The 16,646-nt window shown below is 36.5% G+C and overlaps 2 protein-coding genes across 3 annotated transcripts in view; both read right to left on the reverse strand.

Annotated features, from left to right (window-relative positions):
• Positions 1-2,877: 2,877 nt before the first annotated feature.
• LOC109046422 (major facilitator superfamily domain-containing protein 6-like) lies at positions 2,878-5,938 on the reverse strand. Its single transcript, XM_042720623.1, has 2 exons — positions 5,736-5,938; positions 2,878-4,740 (listed from the first exon to the last, which is right to left on the reverse strand). Exon 2 carries the CDS (start codon positions 4,718-4,720, stop codon positions 3,086-3,088), a length of 1,635 nt encoding a protein of 544 aa, XP_042576557.1. The 5' UTR covers positions 4,721-4,740; positions 5,736-5,938; the 3' UTR covers positions 2,878-3,085.
• Positions 5,939-8,959: 3,021 nt separating this feature from the next.
• LOC109072617 (phosphoinositide 3-kinase regulatory subunit 6-like) overlaps positions 8,960-16,646 on the reverse strand; it is a 28,433-nt gene continuing 20,746 nt past the window's right edge. For both annotated transcript variants that reach the window (XM_042720625.1, XM_042720624.1), the window contains 6 exons: positions 11,242-11,356; positions 11,058-11,128; positions 10,287-10,377; positions 9,899-9,954; positions 9,696-9,799; positions 8,960-9,557 (listed from right to left, as the gene is read on the reverse strand). In XM_042720625.1, coding sequence (XP_042576559.1) covers positions 9,404-9,557; positions 9,696-9,799; positions 9,899-9,954; positions 10,287-10,377; positions 11,058-11,128; positions 11,242-11,356 — 591 coding nt within the window. In that variant the 3' untranslated portion in view covers positions 8,960-9,403. The remainder of the gene's footprint in view (positions 9,558-9,695; positions 9,800-9,898; positions 9,955-10,286; positions 10,378-11,057; positions 11,129-11,241; positions 11,357-16,646) is intronic.

Here is a 16,646-nt window from a genome sequence, read left to right on the forward strand (position 1 = left end):
ATGACCATGTTCTACATCCCTGATCAATACCTAAACTTAACAACTACCATACTAACTAAGCAGCAAATTAGGAGTTAATTGAGGCAAAAGTCATAGTTAATGGTTTCTTAATTGCGAGAAATCAACCTTAAAATAAAGAGACTGATACTTTATTCATGCTATGCTATGTCCTCTGTAGAGGACACCAGGACTAAAGATGCTTCTCAATTATGTTATGAAAGATATAACAGAATGATTTGATATACCATTTTGCTTTGTACAGTATGTGTAAAATGGCAATAAGAGGGATTTCTCATTGTATACAATGTGTCTTTTTTATGTTTTTTATTTTTTTATTAATTTGTTTTTTGTTGGGGCGTTGTTATGAAAGAAGTGTTGTAAGTGTGGGTGTTAATTGGAGTCATTTTCATAATAATATCTTATATTTTATATGAATATTGAAATATAATTTTTTAAAGACCAAGGAGAGGGAGTGGTCATAGTGTAAGTTCTGATCATTTGGTATCTCTGAAAATGTGCTGAATGTGCTCTTTACAGGACATCCAGACTTAAAACTATGGCATGTACGTTCTGAGAAATTCACTAAAATATAATGTCCTCTACAGAGGACAAAAGTATATTCCTGGGTCGCAGGAGGTTATAAAAAGTAATATGGACACACAAAGTGTGTATGCTTTTTGATGTCAAGTGCTTAACAACTATAGTGGGTTTTGGTCAAAATGTTGCCAAAACAATTAATAAAATACAAACATGCAAAATAAACACATACAATTCTTGCCATACATACCTGTAAATTGGCTCATGGTTTAAAAAAAAACGAATTGAATAAAAATACATATATATATATATATATATATATATATATATATATATATATATATATATATATATATATATATATATATATGCAGTATATAATAATTAGCATTATCGCTTGGAGGCAAAATACAAAATAACACTTGAAGAAAAGCCTTTAATAAATGCTGTTACGTAGTAGAGATGCAAATTTATGTAAAATCATATAAATGACATTTTTACATATTTTCTTGGGATGTTTTCTATTAGTTCAAGTTTATGAATATTTGTGGAAAGTCAAAGGTTATAAATTTATCCAGAGCAAATTCTTAGAAACATTTTATCAGCGCTACAGCCTATCCTCTATGATAACACAGCATGTGCTTAAATGAATTTGAACTGTAAAACAAGTGGTTTATCCCAGTTAACAGTCAGGACATAAAAGTTAAACACACAGTATGCTTGCACCGTGAATTAGGCCTACAGAAAATGTTTGTGTGGTTTGGGTTTCATCTAAAGGGAGTGTTATAATTTGGAGGCCTCTTGCTGAACCATTAACAGCCTGGTTGCACTGACAAGCAACCCTTTGAGGAGAAAGCACTTTTAGCTGTGGTTAGACTTGAGCTTTAATTCTGATCTAAAGGCAACAACGTCAACACTGACACATTGCTATGCCATGAAATGTCAACATGGCAAATTCACACTCGCTGATTATGTAATAATGCCATAAAACGATTAACACTGGGTCAAAGTCACCACCTGTTACGATGCAGAGCGTATCAAGACATTTAGACAAAATGACAAACTCTTGACCATGCATTTGTTGAAAGATGAAATAATTTAACAGATCTTTTTTTTTTATTTCAAACAATGAAATGTTAAGAATATTTATTCCCATCACTCTGTGTGTGTGTGTTTTTTTTTTTTTAAAGAGTTGTCCGTCACAGACATGCCACTCTACAAACTGCTCTACAAGCTGTACAGGAAAATTTACTCAAGAACAAGTTTGGGAAGCTTTTTTTTTTTTTTTTTTTAAATACAGGTTTGGCAAACTTCATTTCTAAGCCAAGTGTTCCCAATACCTTAAACTGGAAATTAGATAAAAAAAAAAATTATGATTATCTTCAATAAACCCCATGTACTACTGACACTTAATTGTGGAAAATGTAAGTGCCTAATCATGCAAAATAAATAAAAAACAAAGCCTCTGCATAACACGCAACTGACACTCAGCTTCAGATCACAAATATTTGCAAACATAACAATGACTGGTAAAGAAAGGGTGTGAAGATGTTAGAAACAATAGGCACTATCTGCTTGTGTGGCAGAGAAGACATGCTTACTGTAAGCAAACAAACCAGATTAGCTCATCTCCAGTCATAATCCATCAGTTTATGAAAAAGCTGGCCTGTAAAACAACAAATATTCTCACACACACACACACACACACACACACACACACAAGTTTATAAAAAAGATGGAATGAATGTACATTTTGGGATATTCAAGTATACTGTATTGGAGCTGTAAAGACTCTCTCAAAGCCTTAAATAATCCCTAATAGAGATTTATCTGTCTTGAGTGAGTAATTAACTCATATATCTTCATCCATGATGGAAATGTTGATTTTCTTACTTAGTTTTTTGTCTGATTTTATTACAAATATTTCAAAAACTAAATCAAGATACATTTACTTGAGAATTAAAATGACTTCAGATATTAATACATAAATGTGGTTTTAATGGGGTAAGAAAAATAATTCAATAAATTAAATTAAATAATTTAAACTGTTTATTTTTCTTACCCCACTGACATATACCCCCCCCCCCCCCCCCCACCAGAAAAACAAGACTTTATATATTGAGTATATTGACAAGATATTGAGTTGTTTTCTGAAAAAAAATTTAATAAAAATAAAAAATAAATAATAATAACAAAATAGGGTATCAAAAAGGAAAAACTTCCCCTTTGACTTCAAAGTTATTTTTTTTCTTTCTCCACTGACAAATATTTATATATTATTTATATATATTTTTATTATATAATATATATATATTAATCATAAATTTACTTAATTTTGATGCATTATATTAGAAAACAAAACTTATGTCATTGGTTATGTCATTACCTCTCAAGTAAATGCATCTTTTTTTTTTTGTAATGGAAAACAAGACAATAATACAAAGTAAGAAAATAATTATTTTCAGTGTACTGAACAGTTTCAGTGTTATTTCACTCTTGGTTCTTTTAATTTGCCCTCTGTTAATAAGTCACTCTTTGCTTCCATTGATTAAGATTTATCCACTGTCCACTTGTTATTTCCTCTGGCGTCGTCTTCCATAGCTGTCTCAAGCCAGTCTTTCTCCTGGTCTGACTCAGACTCGCTCATCTCTGTGTCAGCGGCCAGCAGGCGTGAGTAGTTTATCCGGCGCTGCCGAGGAATCTTCCACTTGAGTACGGCAAGAGCGCTGCTCCACAAAGCCAGAGTGACTGCCGTGCCTTGGAAAAGCACCTGGACCCCAAACTTTTGCACCACAAACCCAGCCACTAGACTGCCAAACGCCGCTCCCAACTCCAGAGAAAGCACCTCAAACAGCCTTAAAATGGTCTTTTCGGTGTCGGGAGTGGCGATGTCTTCACTTTGCGATGTTACGGACCACCAGAGGGCGCCTGTGCTGAAGCCCGCCAGCAGTTGAGCGGGTATAACAGCCCACGGGCCCCACAGGAAGGAATAGTAAAGACACTGCAGGGCTAAACTAACAACGGCCAGTACTAGCAACCAACCGTGGCACTTCAGAAACCGGGAGAGACGCCCAGCAAATGGAGCCAAGCCAATTTGGCTTAAGTGCGCCAAGGCTAAAGAGATGCCCATGTGGATTTCGGTTGCACCGCAGTCCTGCATGTGCCATAAGAGGAAATCGGACACAGCTGAGCTCACCATGCCCATCAGAATGACAGTGATGGCACAAAGTATGGCCTGCAAGCTCCCATGCACCAATTGTAGTGCCTTAAACCCTCCACTAGTGGGCCGCTCACGCTTGCGGAGGTAGATAGGTAGCAGTGCAGCTGTGGGGATGGTTAGGATCATAAATACAGTGTAGCAGTAAAACTCCAGTGTAGTTCCTGTAAGACAAAACAGGCTGGTTACAAGAACTCCAACCACACAGCTGCCAAAAGCAGCTCCAAGTGGCTTCCAGACCTTCACACCAGTATAGCGATCGGTGGCGTCTACAAAATCCAAGTATTCGTAGAGTCCATCATCCGCCGTCCACTCCAACGGGGCAGCCATTAACTCCCACAAACCCATCACAATGAGAACCAGAAAGAACATCTGATGCTGGGCATCCATAACTTTTAGGCTCCCAAGGAACTCACTGTGAGGATCTTCTTCCTGTTCAGGCTTCTTCAAAGATCTCAGGCCTCTTGCTGACCAGTTGGAGCTTACAAGTGTGGTAACTTCAACAGGGAGTTTGCTACTTATAGATGTTTGGTTTATTGAGTAAACAGTAGCGTTTGATTGCGATGGGACCGTTGTCCTCTCTAAAATGGCAGTGGGATTAGCATCAGGTCGACTAGCATTACACCGTCCACTTTCAGCTTGGTTTCCTGCGGACGGGAAGAGCAGAAGAGTCAAAACCACCAATGCCGAGCTGAGCAGAGAGCCCACTAAGACCACCCGCCGCTTGTCATACTGTCTGGCGAGGACGCTGGAGAACGGGCGCCACACCAGAGCAAGCAGGTGCTTGGACGCCATGATGATACCAATCATGGTGGCGCTGAGACCCAGGTGTCGAAAGTAGAGGGTCAGGAAGGGAAGGAGGCAACCGGAGCCACAGGAATGGAGGAAGTGAAAGACACCCGCCAGCCGCAAGGCTCCCTTCACATTCCACTGCTTGCTCTTCTGCATAGCTCCCTTCTTCATCATGTTTGACTTCAGTAAGCGCTCTGTGTGGATTAAAAAGATTAAATTAAGTAATAAAATATATGCATCTTTACAGGTCAATTAAGAACCGTATATAATGGTAAAGTGGTTGCATCAGTTTGTCCAAAAAAACATGGCATTATTATGATAGTACCATGTTACTTTTTGTGGAATGTTTAGAATTTGTATTCCTTTGTTACAGATATTATTTACCTACAATTAAATATTAAATAAATAAAATAATTGTAAATAGCCTACATAAATAATGTAAATGGGTAAAATATAAATGAATGAATATATATAATATATATATATATATATATATATATATATATATATATATATATATATATATATAATTAAGTGCTATATTATGGCTAGTAATACCACAGCACTCTTTGATATAGAAATTCTATTTCATTTTACAATGTCCATTTCTAATGGGTAACGCTATTTTTCACCAAAGAAAACAATGCACTATTGTATCTAAATGGTACTTCGAGGTGTTTCATTCCCAGGACTTTATAATTGTAACATTACTTTATAGCACAACAAGCAACACAAGTTAACTGGCTCCATATGGCGCAAAACTGTGTCCAGTAAACTGCATTTAAATCATATGTACACAACACATCCCCTCATCAAGATTTCCTAAAATATGACACTTCTAGAAAACGGAACATTGTATCAAAGGAAAGTAAATTAAAAGTGTACTTTATTAAAAAAAATAAATAAATACGGAAGAGAGCATGCAGTCACTGTATCGCAATTTCACAAAACGAAACCTGAAAGACTTATAAGAGTTTAAGCAGATGTTTTCCATAAAAGCCTTTTGTAATCTTGCAAATCGTATGAGCTGACTTAAATAAGTTTTTTGTTTGTATGTTTGTTTGTTTGTTTTTAAAGACAAGACTTAACATCTGCGAGTAGCCTACACGACAAACTCTCAGTACAGGTAACGTCATCATCGTGCACCTGCTGTAACACGTCACGAGATTGCCGTGCGTTTGCTATTTACCTGAGCTCTATCGTAGCCTATCCGTAAACTCATGGTTTGCCCGACAGAATATTGTCGATTAAAGTTCTCGTTGGCTTTTCATGTCCACACCGTGTCCAGGTAAAGTGTAACAGGTTTTCTTTCTCTTTGACAAACAACCAATGGGCGACCTCAGCGTAGCCTATATCGCGCAAACTCTAGTTTACTACGCCACCTGTTGGTGAGAAGATGAACGTACAGTATAAAATAAGCAGTCACATGAGCTTATATTCAACGAGTTATATAAATTCAACGAGTTATATATTACTTTACAGTTATTGGCATATCCCCCATAATGTGCTATGTTGTAGCCTACAGCACTTTTTGGCAAATGTAACAGGTTTCCCTACTTGCATACTGCACACAGTGTATATATACTGCATACTGCACACAGTGTATATATACTGCCTACTGCACACAGTGTGTATATACTGCCTACTGCACACAGTGTGTATATACTGCCTACTGCACACAGTGTGTATATACTGCTACTGCACACAGTGTGTATATCTGCCTACTGCACACAGTGTATATATACTGCATACTGCACACAGTGTATATATACTGCCTACTGCACACAGTGCGTATATACTGCATACTGCACACAGTGTATATATACTGCCTACTGCACACAGTGTGTATATACTGCATACTGCACACAGTGTATATATACTGCCTACTGCACACAGTGTGTATATACTGCCTACTGCACACAGTGTGTATATACTGCCTACTGCACACAGTGTGTATATACTGCATACTGCACACAGTGTGTATATACTGCCTACTGCACACAGTGTATATATACTGCATACTGCACACAGTGTATATATACTGCCTACTGCACACAGTGTATATATACTGCATACTGCACACAGTGTATATATACTGCCTACTGCACACAGTGTGTATATACTGCCTACTGCACACAGTGTGTATATACTGCCTACTGCACACAGTGTGTATATACTGCATACTGCACACAGTGTATATATACTGCCTACTGCACACAGTGTATATATACTGCATACTGCAGAAAAAAGGGTACCATGCTATTCTAATCTAAATGCTTACAAGGCTGCATACAAAATTGCATGCTTTACTTGTAGCCAAAAAACAGTGTGTGAAAAGAGCGGTATGTCAGAGTTCAAAGTATTCATAAAACATGTGAAGTTACGGGACACAACCAGGGGCGGACTGGCTATCTGGACATCATCCAATAATCAAAGAAGAACTGTGAGATAAAGTGACGTTGACAGCCGACAAAAGGGGGCCCCGATGCAATCTATTTTTGCTTATAAGAAACCGAAACTGCCGTATGCGGCCCGCAATGTCTTTTAGCAGGCCCGCTGGATCATTTTAGACTCGGATGATCTCATTGATTGCCTCAAATGATCTCATTGATTGCCTCAAATTTCAAAGGTAAAATGCATTGTCAACAAAAGCTTTTTGCCAAATGCATGACAGAAATGTTTGCACTGAACTACGTTCTTAGGGTTTCCGCGGGGCCTTAAAAAGTCTTCAGTTAAATCGTTTAAATTTAAGGCCAAGTAAACTCTAAAATGATACAAAGTCTTAATTATTAGAGGTCAGAAAGACACAAATTGCAATATAGATTAGTATTTAGATTAAACCTCAGAGTGCTATGATTTCACTGAATGAACTTGAGCGCTGCACGTTTCAGAGTCACAGGAGCTGTTTTGTGCTGCGGTTACCATGGAAACTGCTATATTTCCGGAAGTGAAACTTGCTGCGGCAGAGGACGAATTTGCTTTTTCAGTAAGCCCGTCTGCTATTTTTTTCTACATATTTTTATTTTTGAAATAGTGTATTGTTTGTAGCTATTTGATTATGTGGATCGAATCAAATAAGACACTAAGATATATCTATGTAATTTAATATAATAATTGACTAATAATAGTCTAATTGTTTCAGTTAATATAATAATTGATACTTTTGACTCTTACCTTTTCTTAAAAATTGTTTAAAGGCGTTGTTAATTTTGGGTTTTATTTTGTTTTTAATTGTTCTTTTTTTAAACTGTCCTCGTATGTTGTTTTGAGAATGTTCTGTAATAGAAAATAGGACCTCTGTACATTTGTTTGTTGCAAATTTACAGACAATGCAATTGAGATGTTTATTTGTTGGGGTGATATTGCTGACAACAAAGTTTTCCTTTTGAATTAGCCTAACCGCACAATAGTTAATAAAATCTTTGAAAACAAATTGCATTAATTATACTTTAATTTTCTTCAATAAAAAGGAAATTGAGTAAGACGGTGTAAAAGTTGTGTGAACTTGGATTAGTAATCTGGCCCTTGGTATAAAGGAGCAAAAATGCTGGCCCTCGTCACTATCAAAGTTGCCCATCCCTGCTACAGAGCATGTGGCCTATGAGCACTATATTAAAATCCCAGGACAGCCCAGCCCCAGTCCGAATGTTCACTGCTATTGATCACTTCACATTGTGAGGGGTTAATGTTGCATTTGTTTATGGGGAGGAATGGGCGTTTGTAGATTCTGGAGAAGTAATGAGTTTGGAATATTGAGTTAGAAAATAAAGTAAATGAAATCGCCTATAAGGTGATAAGCCTGCTTAACATGAATATCTATTTAAAATACTTTTTTTTATTTAATTATATGTAATCGCGTGAGAGAGAGAGAGAGAGAGAGAGAGAGACGTGTGAATACTCAAATTGAAGAATTCTGTTGTTTCTAGATTCTAGGTTTATGCTTATTATTGTAAGTATTTCAAGTATTTTAGTTCATACAATAATACATTTATTTCAATCCCCTACTGAATATATATATTTAATGCTTTTAATGGTTAAAAGTTGATGGTTTGTAGTGGTATTTGTAGTGGAAATCATTAGAATTTCAGTGATGGTCTCTATTGTTTTTGTCAGCAGGGTCACTATGGGTTTTGTGATGTTATTTGGCATAAATGCGACAGAATTGCTGTAATAATGTGAGATTGTAGTGACTGTTTGTAGTTTTGGTGGAGAAAATCCAGGGCCGTTTTTCACTCCCAGTCCGTTCCTGGACACAACTGATGGCATGGGTCACATGACAGTGAACGTGATGATTGTAGTACATCTAAATGAAGTACACACTTCCATACTTATATACAGTAGAACATACTTTTTAACAGTCATAAAAAGTAATTCATTATTCAAAAGAAGTACCTACTCAGAGAGTATGCGATTTCGGATGCAGCTATCATCTTTAATGCATTTTATTTTCTATCTTGTTAGTTAATGGCAAGTGTCAAATGAAAGTCTAAGTGCTTCCAAAGTATTAAATTAGGCTACATGTCCAAGTATCATACAGAAACATTATTGTCATTAAAGTAAAAAAAAAAAAAGTAGTGTAAACATGACATTTTAAAATGTGCAGACTGCAGGATGTTTCACAAAGATCAAGGTCAATTCAGACACCATTTCAACACATTCAGTTAGTCTATGAACAACATATCTGTTCATAGTTCAGCAGGAAGTCATGGCCTCTTGAGGTCACATGTATTTTAGGTAACAGAGAAGAGATAAAAAGAGGAAATGCACACATAAAAAACACCAAAAGCCTCTGAGAGGTATCAGGTTTCAGTTTGTCTCGTGACTCAAGCTGTTATATCATGAATTCAAATCGTATAGTCATTGCTCTATGCCACAGAAGGTGTTGATTGGTAGCGTGAGGGTCTTGTTGATATATTTGCCCAGCGGTTCACTTCCCTCTCCCAAACTGTACTTGGATTTTGTATTCGGCTGATGGGAGTATCCTGGGTCCAAGCATGGAGAAACTTCAATGCTGTGGGCAAAAGATGACATGTATGACTCCTCTGGAACATATGTTACACATAATAGGTCATGTTGACCATTAATAAAAGCAAAAAAGAAGGTCAACACTGTTGATATTTTAGAAAGGCATTATAATCTGAATGCTCACCTATGGACATTCATAAATGTTTTACGTCGGTCTTTATCCAAACAGACTGTGAATGTCCGCTCCTCTAGAACTCTGATATTGGCACTAACAGCTCTGAATGAATGCTAGAGAGAAAACAGGGTTGTTACATCAGTATTTCATTCAGGATTACTATCTAGAACAGAAAAAAATCAATCTGTCATAAGTTTAACATGTTCACTTACTGTGCTGGACCTTGTGGGATTCATATCTTGGAACCTTATGCTGACACTGTGTAGACCTGTAGACCAAAGGGACACATTACAAGTGAGGAAACCTGTGTCTTAATTTCTTTGCTGTTTTCGTTGCCAAGGGAACATTTCTAATTTTCCTTTATTGAAATGAGTAAAAATTAAACAAAAATAAAAATAAATAATCATCTTAAAATAAAAACTTGAACTAAAATTAAAATAAAACAGAAAATATTAATATAAATTAATTAAAATAATTTAAAATAATAAATACTACAAAAGTATATTAATGAAACTAAAATAAAATCATGTTAACACTAATAGCAATGCTGTCTTATTGCAATGACAAAGAATGTTTTAGGATTTTAAGTATGTGACATACTTTTGACTCTGCATGAAGGCAAGACACTGATCAACATGCCACTTGTCGACAAAGACATATCCATCTCCTTTTCTCTATCACTTATTGAGGCCTAAAAGAAATGTAAACCAAAATTTTATGACGGATCCTGTATTGTAAGAACATTATGCATACAGTATAACTTTATGCAATTATTCTGCATATTATTTTTTGCACATTAAGCAAGTATTTAATTTAAATGTGTTTTTGTTCAAAAGTAAACACTTTCTTTTGAAATATTTTATTACTTTTATTCACGTGACACTGAAGACAAGTAATGATGCTGAAAATTCAGCTTTGCATCACAGAAATAAACTTCATTTTAAAATATATTCAAATAGAAATCAGTCATTTTAAATTGTAATAATATTTCACAGTATAAGTGTTTTACTGTCATTTTCATCAAATGAATGCAGCCTTGGTGAGCATAAGATAGGCCTACTTTTTCATTTGTAAAAAGTTACCAACACCAAACCTTTAAATGGTAGTGTATATTAAAAACATAATAAAATTTTTTTAATTCTTATATTTATCCCCCAACTTTCAATGGTAGTGTATAGTAAAAACATTAGGCTAACTCCCTGGGGTCAACGTTCGCGCTGGCGATATCATTTGAAACTGTTAAGTGTCTACTTTTATTTGTGTACACTCACAATAACATCAAAATGTTGTGCTTTTGTAAAATAAAGAAAACAAACATAAATAAATTGATTTTGAAATGCTTATATTCAAAATTATCAATAAAATACTCACCTTTCTATAATTAACTGACACAAGTGCACCATGAAATTCTTGTGGGTTGTATTTTTTGTAACGCACTGAACCTTTAAGGCAAAATTGATGGCAAACATTTAGTAAAAACAGATGAAAAGTGCTGAGATATAGGCTATGATTTTATAAAAGTAAAACATTTCAAAAATGAAAATGACGTTAGCACCTTTAATTGTGTCTTTAAATGTGGCTCTGTAGCGTTTGACCTCGGGAAAGTCCATGGTGAGCTGAGCCACAAACACCTCCTCCACTGTGGTGTTGCTGAGGCCAGAGAAGCAGATCTAGACATGAGATTTTGAAGTGTTTTATATTTTGTTTTGGAAAACAATTTTTAAGATGTACAATCATGACATAATCTCTTTGATCGTAAGAATCATGGGTAATTTTTTGTCAGCACAAGGACAATTTCCTTTTCATCCAAGTATTCACACAAGTGGGGGGAGCCAGGAGCGATCGTAGCAGAGTACTGCAGTCAATGTTTTTAGGGGATGTTAGTGAATTAGAAATTATATCTATTGTTTCTAAGTCAAAGAGTAAGACTTGCCATTGACTGTGATGGAATAGATATGATTTATATTAAAAAAGACAATTGACTGTGTGTTGTCAAACCCCTGTTCTATATTGTAATCTTTTACCAAGTGGGTATGTTTCCAGATAGACTGAAAGAGGGCAAAAGTACTTATTCCACTATTTTAAAGCAGGAAATAAGCAAGAAGCTTCCGATAACTATAGACCGGTTTCACTTACTTTCACAGTTTTCAAAGAGGTACACTGGAAAAACTTTTTGTTTATAAGTTGGATAGTTTTTTAGAAAAGCATCACCCAGCTGAGTGAAAAGCCCACGTATGTGGCTTTATGCCGCAAAAAAAGTTCCACAGCGACTGCCTTAATGAATATATGTTGAAGAAATAACAGCAACAGATGAAAAGAAATTCACAGCGTAGGAGTGTTTATGATTTGACAAAGGCATTTGATACTTTTGAATCATGATATTTACTTTCTAAATTAAGTTGGTTATGGAATGAGAGGAATGGCCCTTACTTGGCTTGAGAAGTTATCTGCATACAACAGGACAACAATATGTCCAGTTAACCTGATGTCAAATTGACAACTTATGGAAATTAAATGTGTGGGGTAACCACAGGGTGAACTATTTTGGGACCCTAAACTCTTTCTTTTATATATGAACGATATTTGTATGTTTCAAGTTATTACAGTTGTGTTTATTTGCAGCATGATACTAAATTGTTTCAGTTCTGGAAGCATTAATATACAGAAATTAGTAGAATCTATTGAATATGAAATGACAAAACTGAAGAAATGGTTTGACTGTAAATAATGTCAGTGCAATTTTAAAAAAGACAAAAGTTATGGTCTTTGGAAATAGCGAAAATATAATGAATCTGTTGCCTTATCCATAGATGGAGTTTGATATTGAGAGAGTGTTGAGTTTCGTTTTTTTGCGTGTAATTATGGATGATAAGTTATCATGGAAACTCACATAGCACACATTAAAAGAAAAATCTGCCAAAAGAAACAGTTTTGTTCTTAATACAAAGTGAAGGAGGTATCTAATAGGAAAACAATGATGAGAAAACTTTATAGTTCCTCATCGTACCAGATTTATTTATTGCATAGAAGTCTGCCGGGGGAAACACAATCAGATAAATATCAAACCTTTAATATTCCGACAGAAGAGGAGCACTAAGAATTATTCATAAAGTTAACTATCGAAACATACAAGTAAATTATTGCGCGAATCCAGAATATTAAAGTTAGAAGATTTGGTTAAGTTTCAAACATTAATGATTTTGTTTAAAGCAAGAAATACATTGTTACCAGAGAAAATACAACACCTTATCAGTTAGAAACAAGAGTTTCAGTAGGAGAAGGTATAATTTTAAACCATCAATTTGCACCAAGTACAACCAATAAAACAATGTGCCCTTCAGTATCTGGGAGTAAAAGTGTAGAACTCCTTGCATGATAATCTTAAAAGTTGGTAGTAATATTGGTCAGTTTAAGTAAAGTAAAAAACATAGTATATTCAGTCAGGTATAATATGGTGATGGTCTATGTTGTTTTGATTTTTGGTTTTTGCTTGGTTTTGTCTCTTTGTTTGCTCTATATATATTGGCTTTAGTATATTGGGTCAGTATGTATGTAGGACTTACTGTTGCTTTTGTTGTGGGCATTGCCTGAATGTATTCTACTCGAACAGGAATGCTGAATGTTTTAAACCAACATTGTTTTTGGATCAGTGTAACTTTGGTGTGTATGCTGCTTAAGAAAGGTTATTTTGCTTTTGGAAAGGGCCGACATGATATTATAAGATTTGAATCTTCTTTGCTCCACTTTGCAACATGGGAATTTAAATTATCTAAAGAAAGAAAAACAAAAAGTTTGTGGTTTTTGTTCTCTTTTTATGAAATGTTTGTTTTTTTGAAATGTGGTGAAATGAAGTATTGCTTCATTCAATAAGACAACATGATGACAATCGACGTAACCTACACTCACAAAATAAAATGAAATGAAATGAAATGAAGTATTTTTACACTTCTCGCTTCTCCTCCCCCTAAACAATGTCTAATCATCCTTGATGCTAACATGGCCAGATATTGATACTTTCTTGTTCTACTCTTACCATCTGTTTAGACACTGTCTCTGCTCTTACTCCAGGCCACCCGTGACACCCCTTCTGCCCTTGGCTGTCTGATGTTCTCCATGTGAACATCACTTTAAGAAGGGACCTGCTGAAAGCGGCTATGGCCGCAAATCAAATCAAAATATCAAATTGAACTCCCGTCTCTACTGTGTATGAACAAGTCACTCTCATGCTCGTCGTTGCCCACTTCCAGCGAGTGTGTTCACTCTGCACGGTGTGTGTAGTGCACGTCTGCAGAGCCACCAATTACGCAGTACGGGGGTTACCATAATGGAAATCACGACTATCATAACAAAATCGCAACATAATTGGTCTAACTCTGATCTCTATTCCACTGGCTCAGGTCATCCCCGGTGGGTTTTCAAGCCATTTTCCTGCAGTTGTTTAAATACCTGCACTCACTCACACTTCATTAACATTTTCCCTTCACAATGGTGTTTTTCCAGCAAGCATTTAGACAGCTTGTCTAACCCACCTAATACCTCCTTTCCGAGAACCCACTACTTAAGAAACCCACCCTTAACCCACCTCTTTTCGAGAACTATAGACCGGTTTCCCTTCTTCCTTTCATTACAAAAACATTTGAATAAGGTGTGTTCAACCAAGTCTCTGCTTTTCTCACACAGAACAACCTCCTTGACTGCAACCTGTCTGGTTTCAGAAGTGGACATTCAACCAAGACTGCCTTGCTCTCAGTTGTTGAAGCCCTAAGACTGGCAAGAGCTTATTCCAATTTTTTAATACTTATCTTGCTGGATCCACAATATCCTCCTGTCAATATCCTCCTGTCAACCCTATTGGCATTGGAATTGCACTCAAGTGGTTTGAGTCTTACCTCTCAGATAGATCCTTCAAGGTGTCTTGGAGAGGTAAGGTATCCAAGTTGCAACATCTAACTACTGGGGAGCCTCAGGACTCAGTTCTTGGACCATTTCTCTTCTCTGTCTACATGGCATCACTAGGTTCTGTCATTCAGAAACATGGCTTTTCATATCGTATCATTTCTTGCTAGATGAAGGACCATCACCTTCAACTCAACCTTGCCAAGACAGAACTGCTTGTTGTTCCATCAAACCCATTGTTTCATCATAATTTCACCATCCAGTTAGGCACATCAACTCCTTCAAAAACAGCCAGAAACCTTGGAATTGTGATTGATGATCAGCTGACTTAACAGACCACATAACTAAAACTACCCGGTCCTGCAGATTTGCTTTATTCAACATCAAAGAGATCAGACCCTTTCTTTCGGAACATGCTTCACAACTCCTTGTTCAAGCTCTTGTTCTGTCCAGGCTGGACTATTGCACTGCTCTCCTGGCAGGTCTTCCAGCCAGTTCTATCAAACTTTTACAATTAATCATCATCTGATCGTGGTTGTATCTCTCTATTAGTGCTATTGGATCTTAGCGCTGCGTTCGACACTATTGACCACAATGTTCTTTTGCATAGATTAGAAAACTTTGTTGGCATTAATGGAAGTGCATTAGCATGGTCCAAATCGTACTTATATGACCGCCATCAATTCGTAGCAGTGAATAAAGAGGTATCATATGGATCACGAGTGCAGTATGGAATACCTCAAGGCTCAGTACTAGGGCCGTTACTCGTCACACTATACATGTTACTGTTGGGAGATATCATCAGGAAACATGGTGTTAGCTTTCACTGTTATGCTGATTATACTCAGCTCTATATTTCTTTGCAGCCCAGTGAAACATACCAATTTGAAAAACTAGCGGAACGCATAGTCAATATAAAAAACTGGATGACGATTAATTTCTTACTGCTAAATTCTGAAAAAACAGAGGTGTTAATTATAGGACCTAAAAACTCTGCATGTAGTAACCTAGAACACTGTCTAAGACTTGATGGCTGCTCTGTCAATTCTTTGTCATCAGTTAGGAACCTAGGTGTGCTTTTTGATAGCAATCTTTCCTTAGAAAGCCACTTTTCTAGCATTTGTAAAACTGCATTTTTCCATTTCAAAAATATATCTAAATTACGACCTATGCTCTCAATGTCAAATGCAGAAATGTTAATCCATGTGTTTATGACTTCAAGGTTAGATTATTGAAATGCTTTATTGGGTGGTTGCTCTGCATGCTTAATAAACAAACTCCAGCTGGTCCAAAATGCAGCAGCTAGAGTTCTTACTAGAACCAGGAAGTATGACCATATTAGCCCGGTCCTGTCAACACTGCACTGGCTACCTATTAAACATCCTATAGATTTTAAAATCTTGCTTATTACTTATAAAGCCCTGAATGGTTTAGCACCTCAGTATTTGAACAAGCTCTTGTTACATTATAATCCTCCACGTCCGCTGCATTCTCAAAACTCTGGTAATTTGATAATACCTAGAATATCAAAGTCAACTGCCGGCGGCAGATCCTTTTCGTATTTAGTGCCCAAACTCTGGAATAATCTACCTAACATTGTTTGGGAGGCAGACACACTCTTGAGGTTTAAATCTAGATTAAAGATCCATCTCTTTAACCTGGCTTACATATAATACATTATTACACTTCTAATATCCAAATCCATTAAAGGATTTTTAGGCTGCATTAATTAGGTCAACCGGAACGGGGAACACTTCCCATAACACCCGATGTACTTGCTACATCATTAGAAGAATGGCATCTATGCTAATATTAGTCTGTTTCTCGCTTATTCCGAGGTCACCATAGCCACCAGATCCAGCCTGTATCCAAGTCAGAGGGTCACTGCAGTCACCCGGATCCAGTACGTATCTAGACCAGATGGTGGATCAGCACCTAGAAAGGACCTCTACAGCCCTGAAAAGACAGCGGAGACCAGGACAACTAGATGAGCCCTAGATACAGATCCCCTGTAAAGACCTTGTCTCAGACGACCAACAGGACAAGACCACAGGAACCTGTTGA

The sequence above is a fragment of the Cyprinus carpio genome, chromosome B3, assembly GCF_018340385.1.
Source record: "Cyprinus carpio isolate SPL01 chromosome B3, ASM1834038v1, whole genome shotgun sequence".
Classification (NCBI taxonomy): Eukaryota; Metazoa; Chordata; class Actinopteri; order Cypriniformes; family Cyprinidae; genus Cyprinus; species Cyprinus carpio.